We start from the raw sequence: 17,290 nt of genomic DNA on the forward strand, positions 1-17,290 counted from the left end.
TTCTCACTGAATCAAACAGAATATGGCCTTCAAAAGTGTTCTGTGAATTGAAGCAATATAAAAGAAAGCAACAGATTAAAATGCGGCCAGTTCTCCCCTCACCTCTTTCTCCTGGTTGGCACAAGATGGATTCATAACTACAAACTTCAGAATCCAGGACAGTGCTATTCAGTTTCCCCTTTTGTCTTCTGCTCTGGAAACTGCAAAAAGTCAACTAACGAGATAGGACAGGTTTGACTGATCCTTCAACATCCATCTGATCTCAAGAAAGAACTGAAAGGCTATAATAGAATACCAATCTGGAACATTCTACCTCCTTAACAAAATGATCCATTGAGACTTTGAGGTAAAAATGAGCCAGGAACATAGGTCAGCCAACCTAATGAGGAACTTGCAAGTTCAGAAGCGCTCAGAAGGAAAAAAGCTTCCAGAGAATTGGAACTATGGGTCCCTAGACATGAAGTTACTTCACAAAACATTTCAAATGTATTCGAATCTCCCATATTTGGATTGTAATGTGTGCTGACATTAAAAAACAAAATAAATAAACAAACAAAAAAATCAAAACAGGCATTGCCGAAGGAGTGAGAGCCAGGGATGGATTTTTTTTTTTTTTTTTGAGACAGAGTCTCACTCTGTTGCCGGGGCTAGAGTGCCATGGTGTCAGCCTAGCTCACAGCAACCTCAAACTCCTGGGCTCAAGCAATCCTTCTGCCTCACCTGCCGGAGCAGCTGGAACTACAGGCATGCACCACCATGTCCGGATAATGCTTTCCATATTTTTAGTTGTCCAGTTAATTTCTTTCTAGTTTTTTTTCAGTAGAGACGGGGTCTTACACTGGCTCAGGCTGGTCTGGAACACTTGAGCTCACCAGCCTCGGCCTCCCAGAGTGCTAGGATTATAGGTGTGAGCCACAGCGTCCGACCTAGGGATGGATTTTAAGAACAGCAGCACTGCGTGACCACTCACTGGGCGACTAAGCATACATTTAATCTACACTGGGGAACAAGGGGACCTGGTGTGGGTGGAGGGGCCCTCTTCTCTCCAGGGCTGCAGGCCGCGCTACAGATCACAATTATGTGCTTGGATGCCTCTGACAGCCACGAGCTGCTTCTGGCCGGCTCCCACCCGGAGCTGTGAGTCCTCGCCTGGCCGACCTCCCACTCCCTGTTGTCAAGATCCGAGCAGCTCAGGGTCCTCTTGCTCTCCATTCTAAAGGCAAGAAGACATGTGAAGGTGACTCTCAGGTATTTTGAAATGTGAAAGACATTCTCACGGACTCTTGCACCCTGCTGTGCAACACACCTCAGGGCATCCCGTCTGTGTGAAACTCTGTCTGGTGACCAATTACCAGTGCCCTCCCTCTGCCACCCCCCACCGTCTCATCACCAGCAAGCTGCTCTACTTCCATGAGGTCAGCTTTGCCCATTCAACAAGTGATATCACAGTGCGTTTGCCTTTCTGAGGTGACGGATATATTAATTAGCTTTATGTCACCATTCCACATAGCGCACGTATACCTAAACTTTACACTGTACCGCAGACATGCGTACATCTATGACTTGTCTGTTAAAAATAACGCCAGCAAGACCATATGAAATAACAGAAGGTGCAGAAAGTGGGGCTGGACCACCCCACATACCTGTCCACGCCGCTTCAGTGGTCCTGAGTCTCTGGCACCACCTTGTTCAGCGGTCTTCGTCCGCAGCAGATGTTTCTCGCTAGCAGGATGCAGCAGACTCTCAACAGGAAGTTTCCCAGCCTCCTAGCGAGCCCCATCAGGCCCTGGCCCCCTTCCTCCAGAGAGGGCGAGCTCTTCTCATGTGGCGGCACAGACTCGAGAGAGTTGTATAATGCCTCCAGGTCCTCATCACTGCTGCTGCTTGTGGTGGACACGGAGGGCGGCGGCCTAGGCTGGGGGATACCGGGTCTCAACCACCAGGTGTGCAGAGGACTCACGGGCACTGCGGCTTTCCTTTTTGGCTTCGGTGTCTCCTGGCCCTGGAACCAGGGATCTTCAATGAGTTCCGGGATGGTGGGCCTCAACCGGCTATCAATGGTGAGAAATTTCCCCAGAAGTGCTGTTAATTCTGCAGAAAAGTAATCAGGTGTCTCATAGGTACCCTGGGTGACATTCGTTTTCAGTTCTTCCCAGTTGTCACCAGCAAACGGAACACGCCCAGCCACCATATTGTACAGGACGATGCCCAAACTCCAGACGTCTGCTTCCGGTCCCACGTATTTCTCCTGCAGTAATAGTTCCGGGGCCATAAACGCGGGGCTTCCACAATATGTGTCCAGGTAATCCCCCTCATTAAAAGTTGTCGCGTCCCCAAAGTCGGCTAATTTGACGTTCCCGCGCTTGTCCAGTAGGATGTTGTTGGGCTGTAGGTCGCGGTGGGCGATGTGCTTTGTGTGGCAGTATCGCACAGCGGACAGCAGCTGGCGGAATATGGGACGGGCCTCCTCCTCGCTCAGGCGCTGACGACTCCTTATGTACTCGGAAAGGTTCCCACCGTTGGAGTACCCCATCACCAAGCAGAACCTGTCTTCATCCTCGATGATATAGAGAAGCATGATGACGTTCTCATGAGTCAGGCCCCTCATGGCGTCGGTCTCTGTTTCGAGACTTTCCGGCCTGGGGTGGTTCTTCTTGGAGATGATTTTCACCGCCACCTTGGTCAGCGTGGGAGTGTGTATGCCCTTGAACACCTGGCTGTACCTGCCGGAGCCGATTTGCCTGATGAGCTTATAATTGCCGACCTTCTTCACGGGTAGACTGGAGGCCAAGGCCCGCGGCATGGTCCCCTCTACGCAAAGTATGCACTAACTGTGATTACTAACTAATGCATGCTCCAACTATACTAACTGGGTTAAGGGTCATAATAGTGTTAACTATATGAACTACATTAATGATATTAATAAATAATGCTAAATAGGCCATTAATACTAATTATATTAATGCTCACTAATGAGGAAAAGCCAATAGCACTACAGTCTCATTCCACCCGTCACCAAAAAGCAGCTTCCCAGGCAACAAGGACCGAAATCCTTGGCCCAGCCACAGGATTATATAGGTGCTGGGAATTTGGGAACAATGCTTCTTTATGAGGTCAGAGCAAGAAATGGGCCAATCATGGCTGGGTAAAACTTACAGTAGCTTTTTCATTTTTTGGTGCCAAGAACATTTTCCTCTTTAAAGAAAACAACTGTTTTTGTTTCCATGGTTATAGACATTGATAGTTATGTTATTAGAAATTTAAATCCGTACAATGCTTCCGGGAACTTCCCATTTAGAGTTTGAAAATCTATAATAACTTAGGCTGTGAAAGACCTCATCGTGTGTATGCATCCTGGAAATATTCAATTTCTTTTCGTTAAATTCTGATTGGTGTCAAGGTGATGCCACAACACAGCAGACATCATCATAATATAAAAACGGGTTCTGTACTGTGTGATACACAATAAATAAAGTCCATTGTTAACATCTGTAGAGCTGCCAGAAAGACAAATGTTGTCATAATTTCCCCCACGATCATCATCAGATACGTCACCAAAGACTTCAGAGGCCAGCAGTGAGGGAGTTGAAATATTCAAAGTCTTAGAAGAAAAAAAAAAAAAAAAAGCCTATCTACCAAGAGCCCAAATCACACAAACTGTGCTTCAAAATTTCCAAGAAATTAAGACACCGCCTTAACCAGAAGCTGAGTATCACCAGCCCTGCCTGCCATGAAAGGAGTCCTTCCGCTTAAAAAGAAAGGGCACTAGATGGGAACTCAAAGCGTTATGAAAAAATAAAGACCTCTGTAAAGGTAAATACTTGGACAGTTATAAAAGCTAGTACTACTTTTGTTTTGGACATGATCTAATACACTAATGTGTCAAAAAATCCTATGATGAGTTGATGGTTTTACACACACAATGAAAACACACGTAATGTGGTGATGCCAACAACTGAAAGAGCAATTAGGCAAGACAAAGAAATACAAGACACTCAAATTGAAAAGGAAGATGTAAAGTTACCAGGTTGCAAAGGACATGATCCTATATGTACAAAACACGAGATTCCCAAAAAGAACTCTAAGAGTTAAAGGAAGTTAGCAAAGTATCAGGCATATACAATCTCAGAAGACCCCAAATAAACAAAACAATCTTGAAAAAGAACAAATTTGGAGGTCTTTACACTTCCTGTTTTCAAAACTCTACAAGCTCCGGTAAACAAAACAGGGTGTTCCTGGCACGGACAGACTTGCAGAGCAATGAGGTAGAACACTGAGCCCAGAAATAACCACCATGGGTGGCTAAGTGGTTTTTGACAAGATTGCCAGGACTGTGCAGTGGGGACAGGACAGTCTCTTCAGCAAACGGTGCTGGGAAACTAAACATTCACATTCAAGAGAATCAAGTTGGACGCTGACATAACACCATACACAAAAATTAACTCACAGCAAATTGAAGATCTAAATGTTAGGGACTAAAACTATAAAACTCCTGGAACAAAACATAGGAGGAAAGCTTCAGACAATGGGTTTGGCACTGATGATTTGGATATAACCCCCAGAGCACAGGCTACAAATTAAAAGTAGTTAAACTCGATTACATCAAAATTTAAAAATCCTGTGCATCAAAGAACACAGCAGAGCCAAAGGCAACCTATGGAATGGGAGAAAATACCTGCAAATCATACACTTGATAGGGGGTTCTCATTGAAAATACGTAAAGAACTCATACATGTTGATAACAATAAAACACACAACCCGATTAAAACATAGACTTGAATATATTTCTCCAAAGATGATATGCAAATGCCCACATAATCATGAAAACATGCTGAGCCTCACTAGTCATCAGAATAACGCAAATAAAAACCAGAATGAAAAACCACTTCCCGTTCCTTAGGATGGCTACTATCAAAAACAACAGAAAATACTAAGTGTTGGTGGCCGGGCATGGTGGCCGATGCCTGTAATTCTAGCACTCTGGGAGGCCGAGGCAGGAGAATCTCTCGAGGTGAGGAGTTCGAGACCACCTTGAGCAAGTAGGAGACCCTGTCTCTACTGAAAATAGGAAAAAAATATCCAGCAATTAGAAACAGAAACAACCAACCAAAAAGAAATAGCCAGGGACCGTAGTGAATGCGTATAGTTCCAACAGCTCATGACGCTGAGGCAGCAGGAGGATCCCTTGAGCCCAGGAGTTTGAGGTTGCTGTGAGCTAGGCCGACACCAGGGCACTCTAGCCTGGGCAAGAGAGTGAGCCTCTTTCTCAAAACAAAACAGACAAACAGTAAGTGTTGGCAGAGATGTGCAGAAACTGGAACTCTTGTGCAATGGTAGAGGGAATGGAAAATGGTGTCACTGTTCTTGAAAAAACTATGCTCATTTCCCGGAAAATTAAACAGAAATATTATGTGATCCACCAATCCCACCTCTCAGTATATACCGAAAGCAAAATCTAAAAGATGTATTTGTCCACCCACGTTCATAGCAGTGTTCTTCAGAATAGCCAAAAGGGGGAAGCAACCCAAGTGTTTACCAGTGATGAATGATGAACCAAATATGTTCAATACATACAGTGGACTGTTATTCAGCCTTACACAGAACAGAGATTCTGACACATGCTACCACGTGGATTAACCTGGGGACATTGTGCTGAGTGAATACGCCAGTCGCAAAAGGTAAATACTGTCTAATTCCACTGATAGGAGGTAACCACAGTAATCAAATTCATGGAGATGGGAAGTAGAAGGGTGGGTGCCGAGGGGGCACGGGAATTAGAAAGTTATTGCTTCTTGGGTACAGAGTTGAGGTTATAAGGTGAGTTGTGTGGACACACGGTGGTGACGCTCACACAAGGATGTGCGTGTGCTTCACGCCACCGAACTCTCCATGTAAAAGTGCAAAGGTGGGAGGTTTTCTTGCTATGCGTATTTTATGAGAATCAAAACAAATAAGGTTTTAAAACTTTAATTAAAACACATTAATAGAAAATAAAGGCAGGCATGTAGGGAAACTGTTAGTAGCAGTTTCAATTGATGGAACCACTTTGAGAAACATATTTGGCAATAATCATGTGTGTCCGATGGCCTAGCAGTCTCACTGTTAGGGACACGCCCGAAAGAAGTGCCTAAGTGTGTTCCCAAAAACGAAGGTGCACATATGTTCTTAGCAGCCCTGTGGATCAGAGCCCCAAACTGGAAGGAGCCGAAGTGTGCACAGTAGTACGGGTAAATCCATTGCTCCGTATTCCCACAGCGGCATAATGTGTAGAAATGTGGGTAAAGGATGTACAATGTGCAACAATTGCGGAATCTCATGAACAACACTGAGCGGAGGAAGCCAGATACAGAAGAGTTCACGCTCAGTAATTCCCTTTATATAAAATGCACCATCAAGGAAAACTGAGTTCGTTGGTAGAAGTCAGGGTAGTGGTTTCCTTTGTCAGGGGCTAGACATCGGATGGGTCTCGAGGAGATTCTGGGGTGCCAATAGCCTGTTTCTTGGTCTGAGTACTGGATACAGGGTATGTTCAATATGTGGAAAAAACACCGTAAATTGGATATTCATGTGAACTATGCTGAAATTTAAAAATTTTAATTTAAAAACACCAGATCAGGCCGGGCAGGGTGGCTCACACCTGTAATCCTAGCACTCTGGGAGGCAGAGGCGGGCAGATTGCGCGAGGTCAGGAGTTCGAAACCAGCCTGAGCAAGAGCGAGACCCCATCTCTACTATAAATAGAAAGAAATTAATAGGTCAACTAATATATATAGAAAAAATTAGCCGGGCAGGGTGGCGCATGCCTGTAGTCCCAGCTACTCGGGAGGCTGAGGCAGAAGGATTGCTTGAGCCCAGGAGTTTGAGGTTGCTGTGAGCTAGGCTGACACCACAGCACTCACTCTAGCCTGGGCAAGAAAGTGAGACTTTGTCTTAAAATCAATCAATCAATCAATCATCAGATGGCATATCAAGCCCAGGATGAGAGACCCTCAGCCTGTCGTGCTTTTCCCAGCAAAAGCAAGTTCACGGTGACCGTGTGGTCCTCTTTGTGTGGAGAGGCTTCCACCAGGGTCTAAGCAGTGCAGCATCCTCAGAGTGACACCCGAGGCCCAGGGCTCCATCAGGCTACTGGTGAGCTACAAACAGGGCCAGGTCGCTGCCTCCCTGCCCCCCAAGGTGAGCCAAGGGCTCTGCCCTTCACCACGCACCCTGCCCAGTCCTTCCCTGGTGGGAATTACTCACTTGCTCTGACAAATGTGTGTGAGAACCTAATTGCTCAGAATAGCTTTTGGCCTAGCTCGGTGTCCCTGTGATTTTCTGGCTGAAAGCAGGAATTGGTATAGAAGGAGCAGAGCCCCGACACTGGTTGCCGACAATCACGTGATCACGCAAGACAGCTCTTGGCAGGCTTGGCAGGGTGCCGACCTGCCAGGCTCTCCTGACCAAGGCAGGATTGTGGGCTCCAAAGGCTTCGAAATGTTTCCAACAGGGGTCCGAACACAGGGGAGCTTCTGGTCCACTCCAGCATTACCCTTCAGGGTCCCTACCGGTCCCCAGCTTTGGGACAGTGGCCTTTGGTGTGTAAGATTCCAGGCCCTCCCGGCACCTGGGTCCCAGGTGGATTCTGCCACTTGCCTGATGGCTGTGATTCCCTCTTCCCACCTGAGGAGGGAGGCGGTCGTGGCGCGCGCACGCAGAGCACACGGCTCCAACCTCCACAACAGCCTCCCGAGGCCGCGTCCAGGTGTGCCGCGCAGCAGCTCTGTACTCTGCTCATTTAATTTCTCTCGCCTCTCATTCCCGCCTGTGAAATGGGGCCAGACAGCACCTACCCGGTAGGCTGGTAATGAGGATGAGCTGAGCTAATAAATGGAATGGGCTTAGAAAGCAGCCTGGGTGGAAGTAAGCGCTCAGCAAGGCCTAGTTAGTAAACATGAATGAAAACAACCGGGCGTTCCTCCGAGGGTGGCTGAGAAGGTGTCACACAAGGGCTGCACACAGTGGGCTGGTGAACTCACCTGTTGCTGTGTTTGAACCCCGCCTCATCCACAAGAGGCCCAGAGAGGGTTAGCTGGTGGGGAGAGTTCCTGTCCCTGGAGGAGCCCCCATCCTCCCACGCTGGGCCAGGAAGCCCTTGCACTTCCTGCCACCCAGGGTCATCCTCACAGACAGTGGTGCTCTTTATGGTTTCTAATATGTTGTTTTTTTTGTCCCACTCTCATGAGAAGCATGCTCAGTGACCTTAGGATCTTCCAACTCTGCCCCTCTAGCCCTGGGCATAGTGCCTGATACAAAGGAGACACCAACCCCGTGTGGTTTTATTTAGAGTGAACGAGTGAGGAAATGTGTCCAGGGTCACCCAGCCAGGGCAGAAACCGAGGCCTCCTGACCCCCAGAGCAAATACCCAACCCTTGCAGGTGTCGGCCCTGTCCCTCCTGCTCCAGCCATCCAGCCATGTGGCACCTATCCACTAACACCTTCCTATGCCAGCGCCTGCTCCAGGCCTGGGATGCCGCAGAGCAGAAAACACACAGAAAGCTTTGTCCCCATGACCTGACATTCAAGCAGAGGGAGAGAGAGAGATATTCCATAAAGTATGGGAAGAAGTAATGTATTTTGTCTCTGCTGGCCACCGACAGAGGAAAGCATGAAGGGGTGATGGGGGAGTTAGTTTAAAATGAGGAGTCCTAGATCCCCTCCGTGAGCAGAGTGTTGGACTAGGTGTGAGTGTTTTGAGAGCAGACTGAAGGTGACAGAAATCCCCAAGTAGACAGCAGGCATTTTGGGGGATGCCCTGCCACACCTTCCAAGAGAGGAAGCATTGCACCAGGAACCTGGGGAGGAGGTTCTTCAGGGCCCTCTCTGGCTGCTGGGCTGGAACAGCAAAGGCCAATGTTTGAGCTCACTGTCATGAGCTGGAAGGTTAGGGTGAAGAAATGGTACACACGTCCCTTAGCAGGGTGGCTTCCTGATTGGACAAATGGTAGAGGAAGGTTAGTGTGCGTCTCATATCTTTTAGCTGTTCTCGCTAGGCTGATAGCAGTTAAGATCAAGGATATTCACAGGGAACAAAACCCAACATCACAGGGGCTTAACCAACAGGGAAGTTTATTTGCCTGTCACACATGAGGTTTCCTACAGGGCTGGTCTGGCTGCCCTATATTCATAAGGGATGCAGGTTTCTGTCTTTCACATCAGCATCCTATTCTGTGGCTTGTATCCTCTAGGTCGCCCCACAGTCCAAAGTGGTTGCTGCAGCTCTAACTTTCACAGCTGCATTCCACATACCCTGAAGGAGAATGCAGTGGGCTCTCAGCTGACCTAGTGTCCTTTATTAGCCTTACCAGAAGTTGAGAAGAACAATTTCCAGCTAAGTTTCATTGATCTGAGGGTTGCCCATTGGCCACTTCTAGCTCTAAGAGAACCTGAGAAATATTTTCTCTGTGCAGTTTACCACCCTATGAAAAACAGGGTTTCTTTGCCTAGGGGACAGGGGAGTGTGGGAACTTGGAGGACAGCTAACAGTCATTGCTGCAACCTGTATTTGCTAGTTCACATGTCAGTTCACTCTGCAGACACTCGTGGATACTGTTGGTTGCAGGCTCAGGCTTGGGAGACAGGATCTAGGGAGAAGCCCCACCCTCTGCCCTGGCAGGCTGCCAGCCTGTGGGGAAGGCTGGCTCTCTGACAACTGCAATGAGTGGTAGAGGTAGTGAGTCCCAGGGGGACAGGTCGAAGATGATTAAATAGTAGCAGGGCAAGTTCCAGGATCTCAGTGGAATTTGGGGTCCTTCAGTGATCTGTCCCCCTGCTGACTCATCATCCACCCCAGCCTGGCCTTCATACTGAACACAGTGAATCATCCCATTTGCCACAGATGCCATCACACCTCTGTGCCTTTGCACTCTGGGTTTCCTTCTGGGAAGCCTCTATGCCAGCTACCTGGCCAAGCTCTGCTGGGTTCACAGAGATGGAGCAGACACAGATGTCCACACTGTGAAGACCTTGCTGCCCAGCTGGGGAGATGTGACAGGGACCTAACTAGCCACAGTACAGCCACGAGTTCACAGGCACAAAGGAGGGACATGCACAATGCTGTCCACGCCCACCTGCTACTTAGGGATCACAGGCAGCTTCTGCAGGATGTGTGTCTCGTAGGGTCCATCGTCTGGGTGTGACCACAGAAAATGGCCAGGAGGCGTTCTGGGAAATAGCAAGCCAGAGTAACTGGGGCACCCAGGGAAGAGGTGGCAATGTGGCTTGGGACTGGGAATTGGTCCAGCCCCTTTGTTGCCAGGATAACCCTTTACTCCTGGAAATGAAGGATCTATTTAGGGAACTACATAACAAGCGGAAAGCCTCAAGACCAGGGTAGATCAAACAGAAGAAAGAATCTCAGAGATTGAAGATAATACCTTCCAATTAAATAAATCAGTCACAGAGATAGTGCAGAGCAATAAGAGAAAAGAGCAAAGCCTAGAACAAAGGTGGGATTATGTGAATCAACCTAATGTGATGATTATAGGGATGCCAGAAGGGGAAGAAGAAAACACGCAAGGGTTGGATAAGCTATTTCAAGACATAATTGAGGAAAATTTCCCAGGCCTTGCTAAAAATCTAGATATCCAAGTCCAAGAAGCTCAAAGGACCCCTGGGAGATTCAATGCAAACAGGAAGACGCCACGAAATGCAGTCATCAGACTGACCAAAATATCAACTAAAGAGGCCCTTCTATGAGATGTAAGCCGAAAGAAGCAAGTAACATACAAAGGAAAGCCAATCCGAATGACACCAGATTTCTCTACTGAAACCTTACAAGCCAGGAGAGACTGGGGCCCCATTCTCACTCTTTTGAAACACAATAACGGCCAGCCTAGAATCTTGTACCCTGCAGAACTAAGTTTTGTACACGAAGGATCAATAAAGACATTCTCAGATAAGCAAAGACTGAGGGAATTCACCAAGACAACACCAGCCCTCCTAGAAGTACTCAAAACAGTGTTACCCACGGATCAGCATAATAAACACTCACGAATGTGAATCCACTCAAAAGCTAAAGATCAAAGGGCAGATACCATGATGGCTCAAGAGAGAAATAAAGGAAAAAAGTTCAACCCATCAGAATGAACAGAAATCTGCCCCACCTATCAGTTCTCTCCATAAATGTGAATGGCTGAACTCCCCACTCGAGAGACACAGGCTGTCTGAATGGAGAAAAAAATACAAGCCAAGTATCTGCTGCTTTAAGGAAACACATCTAACCTGCAAGGATGCATTTAGATTAAAGGTAAAGGGGTGGAGAACTATATTTAAAGCAAACGGAAGCCAAAAGAAGGCTGGTGTAGCAGTTTTCATTTGAGATAACTTACTTTTTATCCCTTTGCACTCACTTGCTTTCTTCTCATTATCCACTCGACATTATACACACTCGACATCCGAGTACAAAGGGTTAAATAAAGAAAAAAGTAATAAAAGACAAAGAAGGTCACTATATAATGGTGAAGGGTAGAGTTCAACAAGAAGACATAGCAATTTTAAATATGTATGCACCCAACTTAGGTGCACACAGATTCATAAAGCAAACTCTACTTGATCTTAACAAATGGATCAACAACAACACCATATTAGCAGGCGACTTTAACACCCCGCTGATAGCACAGGACATACACTCCAAACAGAAAATTAACAAAGATATGATGAACTTAAACAAAACTCTTGAACAAATGGGCCTGACTGACATTTACAGGACACTACCCCAAAACCACTGAATATATATGTTCTTCTCATACGCTCAAGGCACATTCTCTAAGATTGACCATATCCTAGGACACGAAGCATGTCTCAAACAATTTTAAAAAATACAAATTATACTATGTATCTTTTCATATAACACTGGAATAAAAGTAGAAATCAACCCTAAATGGAAGTCTCATTTCTACACAAAGTCGTGGAAACCGAACAACCTTCTGCTGAATGAGCACTTCATAAATGAGGAAATCAAGACAGAAATTAAAACAGTCTTTGAACCTAATGACAAAGGAGACGCAAGTTATGAAAACCTGTGGGACACAGCTAAAGCAGTCTTGAGTGGAAAGTTTATTTCCATAAATGCCTATATCCAAAAGTCAGAAAGACCATAAATAGACAACCTAATGAATCGTCTCAAAGAGCTGGAGAAAGAAGAACAGACCGACCCCACACCCAGCAGAAGAAGTGAAATCATTGAGGTCAAATCAGATCTAAATGAAATTGACAACAGTGTAACTATATGGAAGATTAAAAAACAAAAAGTTCGTTCCTTGAAAAATTAAACAAAATTTACACGCCTTTGGCTAGACTAACAAAAAGCAGAAAAGAAAAATCTCTAATAAGCTCCACCAGGAACAATAAAGGAGAAATAACAACTGATGTCACGGACAAATAAGATATAATTCATGAATACTACAAAAACCTTTATGCACCCAAACTGGAAAATGTGTAGGAATGGACAATTTCTTAGAAACACACAGCCTCCCTAGGCGTAACCAGGAAGAAATAGAATTCCTGAACAGACCAATCACAAGTACTGAAACTGAAACAGCAATAAAAAAACCTTCCTGGGGGGCGGAGCAAGATGGCGGACGAATAACACCGCCAGACAGAGGGTCTCTGCAGAAAAGACAGATTCTAGCAGAAACTAGAGGAAAGAAGCAAGAAGACGAGCATACAGCGGACAAGGGCCCGAAGGAGGGGTACCTGAGACCCCGGGAGACTCAACGGGAGGAGGCTGCGAAGGAGAACTGGAGGCTGAGACCACCGGAGCAGCCCGGAGACCAGCAGCAAGGTTAGGTGGATTTGCCGTTTCCCCTCCCCTGCATTCGGGACTGCTGGTGGGCTCCCCAGCGGGTGGAGAGACCTGCGGACACCAGCCCAGAGACTGCCGCCGCCTGCCAACGGTGAGCCTGTAGCAGACGTGGCACCAGGTTCCCAACTTCCTCCGGGCACCTCCGTGTGCACAGACCCGAGCCTTGCGGCAGGCACCATATTGCCTCCTCCTCCCCTCCGCCGACCCTACCCGCGGCTGCCCAGAGAGACAATACAGCCACCAGCCGGAGGCACCTCCAGGGAACCAGACCTTCCCGTTTGGGACTCCGCCCGCCCTCCTAAGTGCTGCTGGCACCGTGTTCCCAGGAAAACGGTGCCGACTCAGAGGCTGAGAGACATAGACCCAGCTTGGGCTCCCTGTGGGTGAATTAGGACCGGAAATCCTCTCCCTGGTGGGAATACAGTTTGAACTCTGGGACCCAGAGGTCGGACGTGCAGACCAGATCCCCTGCACCGAGGGCTAGCATTGCCCGGGGCACAGAAGGGTTATACGTGAACAGCCTACTGAGGTCTGTGTGCCTCCAGGGGCGGATAGGCGTCCTAGAGGACAACCCTCCTCCAAGGAGGAGGCCGTACGCCCAACCCAGGTGGCGTTCCTTTGCAAGGAACCTCCCCGCCGGCATCACAGTCCGGGGAGGCCTGGTGGCTTGTGGTCTGGCCTGCTGGCAGAGGCCCAGGAGTAGCTGCGGAGTTGGGGAGGGTGGAAAGAAGTGAGGCCTGCTGCAGACTGCGGGTCTCAGACAGCCCCACCCCCACACCCAGACTTTCTGGCTGAGCGGGACCATTCCAGCCCCGCCCTGACAGCTTTCCCTGGAAGCAGATGACAGAACTTTGACCCCTGCTAACGGCCTGAGGGCAGGCTTACCCAACCCAGCTCCGCCCAGAACGAGAGCTGATAACAGGACTCAAAATCAACACCATAGCCTGTTCCTCCAAGCAAACGCCACCTACTGACAGGGACGGCATCTTGCACAGCCTTTCCACGGCACCCACTGACTCAATATACAGGGAGTGGTCCAATTTCACCCACAGGCACCACCTAACGCCTCAGAAACTAGACAAGGTGTGTGAATACCCAAACAATAACCTAAGGAAAGAAACAACAACTGATCGACATGGGAAGAAATCAGCGAAAGAACTCAGGAAATATGAAGAACCAAACGGAAAACACACCCCCAAAGAGGAGCACCAGCCCCCTAGAAACGGACACCGACCAAAATCAGGCAACCAATATGACAGAAGAGGAATTTCGTATGTGGAACATAAGAACACTCACCCAGCTGCAACAACAACTCAATAACCAACACCAAGAAACCACAAAAAGTCTCCAGGATATGAGAAAAGAAATAGACACATTGAAGAAAAGTGTAACCGAACTCCTGGAAATGAAGAATCAATTCAAGGAACTACAAAATACAGTGGAAAGTCTCAAGAACAGGGTAGATGAAACAGAAGAAAGAATCTCAGAGCTTGAAGATAACACCCTCCAATTAAATAAATCAGTCACAGAAATAGAGCAGAGAAACAAGAGAAAAGAGCAAAGCCTACAAGAGCTGTGGGATTATGTGACGACACCTAATGTGAGGGTCATAGGGTTACAAGAAGGGGAAGAAGACAACACTCAAGGGTTGGACAAGCTGTTTGAAGATATAATAAAGGAAAATTTCCCAGGCCTTGCTCAAAATCTTGATATACAAGTTCAAGAAGCTCAGAGGACCCCTGGGAGATTCAACGCAAACAGGAAGACGTCACGACATGCAGTCATCAGACTGACCAAAGTATCAACTAAAGAGGCCCTTCTAAGAGCTGTAAGACAAAAGAAGCAAGTAACATACAAGGGAAAGCCAATTCGAATAACATCAGACTTCCCTAATGAGACTTTACAAGCAAGGAGAGACTGGGGCCCCATTCTCACTCTTTTGAAACAAAACAGTGCCCAGCCTAGAATATTATTCCCTGCAAAACTAAGCTTCGTATATGAAGGAGAAATAAAAACATTCTCAGACAAGCAAAGGCTCAGAGAATTCACCAAGACAAGACCAGCTCTACAAGAAGTACTCAAAACAGCGTTATACACGGAACATCATAATAATAACCCACGAATATAAAAACAACCAAAACCCAAAGATATTAAAGGCCAGATATTACAATGGCTCAAGACAGAAATCATAGCAACAACATCCAACCCAACAGAATGATCAGTAATCTACCTTACCTATCAGTTCTCTCAATAAATGTGAATGGCTTAAACTCTCCACTCAAGAGACATAGGCTGGCTGAATGGGTAAGAAAATACAGGCCAAGTATATGCTGTCTTCAGGAAACACATCTAACCTGCAAGGATGCATATAGACTAAAAATAAAAGGGTGGAGATCAATATTCCAAGCAAATAGAAGCCAAAAGAAGGCTGGTGTGGCAGTTCTAATTTCAGACGATTTAGTTTTTAAACCAACAAAAGTAGTGAAAGACAAAGAGGGTCATTATATAATGGTGAAGGGCACAGTCCAACAAGAAGAGATAACAATTTTAAATATATATGCACCCAACTTAGGTGCACCCAGATTCATAAAGCAAACCTTACTGGAGCTAAGCAAATGGATTAATAGCAACTCCATAATCACCGGAGATTTCAACACCCCACTGATGGCACGAGACAGATCCTCCAAACAGAAAATTAATAAAGAAATAATGGACTTAAACAAAACTCTAGAACTATTGGGTCTGACAGACATCTACAGAACATTCTACCCAATATCCACTGAATATACGTTCTTCTCATCAGCTCACGGGACATTCTCTAAGATTGACCATATCCTAGGACACAAAGAAAATCTCAAGAAATTTAAAAAAATAGAAATCATACCATGTACCTTCTCAGATCACAGTGGAATAAAACTAGAAATCAACCCTAACAGAAACTCACATTTCTACACAAAAACGTGGAAATTAAACAACCTCCTACTAAATGATTACTTCGTAAATGAAGAAATCAAGACGGAAATAAAAAACTTCTATGAAGAAAACGACAATGGAGAGACAAGTTATCAACTCCTCTGGGACACAGCTAAAGCAGTTCTGAGAGGAAAGTTTATCTCCATAAATGCCTATAACCAAAAGGCAAGAAGATCACAAATAGACAATCTAATGAAACGACTCAAAGAGCTGGAAAAAGAAGAACAGACCAACCCCAAACCCAGCATAAGAAGTGAAATCAACAAGATCAAATCAGAACTAAACGAAATTGAAAACAGGAAAGCTATTCAGGAGATTAATAAAACAAAAAGTTGGTTCTTTGAAAAAATAAACAAAATTGACACGCCATTGGCTAAGCTAACGAAAAGCAGAAAAGAGAAATCTCTAATAAGCTCCATCAGGAATAAAAAAGGAGATATCACAACTGATCCCAAAGAGATACAAGATACAATTTATGAATACTACAAAAATCTTTATGCACACAAACTGGAAAATGTGGAGGAAATGGACAAATTTCTAGAAACACACAGCCTCCCTAGGCTCAACCAGGAAGAAATAGATTCCCTGAACAGACCAATCTCAAGAGCTGAAATAGAAACAGCAATTAAAAATCTCCCTAAAAAGAAAAGTCCCGGTCCAGATGGCTTCACACCTGAATTTTACCATACTTACAAAGAAGAACTAGTACCTATCTTGCAGAAACTATTCCACAACATCGAGAAGAACGGAAACCTCCCCGACACCTTTTATGAAGCGAATATTACTCTGATACCAAAACCAGGAAAGGATGCAACAAAAAAAGAAAACTACAGACCAATATCCCTAATGAATATAGATGCAAAAATTTTCAACAAAATCTTAGCTAACCGAATCCAGACACTTATCAAAAAAATAATCCACCACGACCAAGTGGGCTTCATCCCAGGGATGCGGGGATGGTTCAACATACGTAAATCTATAAATGCAATTCACCACATCAACAGAAGCAAAAACAAAGACCACATGATTCTTTCAATAGATCCAGAAAAAGCTTTTGACAAAATTCAACACCCTTTCATGATACGAACACTTAAGAAAATAGGCATAGAAGGGACATACCTAAAAATGATACAAGCCATATATGACAGACCCATAGCCAACATCATACTGAATGGGGAAAGATTGAAATCATTCCCACTTAGAACTGGAACCAGACAAGGCTGCCCACTATCTCCACTTCTGTTCAACATAGTGCTGGAAGTCTTGGCTACAGCAATCAGACAGGAAAATGGAATCAAAGGTATCCAAATAGGGGCAGAAGATATCAAACTTTCACTGTTTGCTGATGATATGATATTGTATCTAGAAAACCCCAAGGATTCAACCAAGAAACTCCTGGAACTGATCAATGAATTTAGTAAAGTCTCAGGATACAAAATTAATACACAGAAATCAGAGGCATTCATATACGC

At 45.8% G+C, this 17,290-nt stretch overlaps 1 protein-coding gene across 1 annotated transcript; it reads right to left on the reverse strand.

Moving 5' to 3' along the window:
* Nucleotides 1-973: 973 nt before the first annotated feature.
* On the reverse strand, nucleotides 974-12,680 carry LOC142863113 (MAP/microtubule affinity-regulating kinase 4-like). Its single transcript, XM_075996299.1, has 2 exons — nucleotides 1,644-12,680; nucleotides 974-1,213 (listed from the first exon to the last, which is right to left on the reverse strand). Exon 1 carries the CDS (start codon nucleotides 2,801-2,803, stop codon nucleotides 1,658-1,660), a length of 1,146 nt encoding a protein of 381 aa, XP_075852414.1. The 5' UTR covers nucleotides 2,804-12,680; the 3' UTR covers nucleotides 974-1,213; nucleotides 1,644-1,657.
* Between the last annotated feature and the right edge of the window lie 4,610 nt (nucleotides 12,681-17,290).

This window comes from Microcebus murinus, chromosome 21 (assembly GCF_040939455.1).
Source record: "Microcebus murinus isolate Inina chromosome 21, M.murinus_Inina_mat1.0, whole genome shotgun sequence".
Classification (NCBI taxonomy): Eukaryota; Metazoa; Chordata; class Mammalia; order Primates; family Cheirogaleidae; genus Microcebus; species Microcebus murinus.

Bases quoted from the DNA above. Each gene is read 5' to 3' on its own strand.
- LOC142863113 (XM_075996299.1), bottom strand. From the start codon at position 2,803: ATGCCGCGGGCCTTGGCCTCCAGTCTACCCGTGAAGAAGGTCGGCAAT.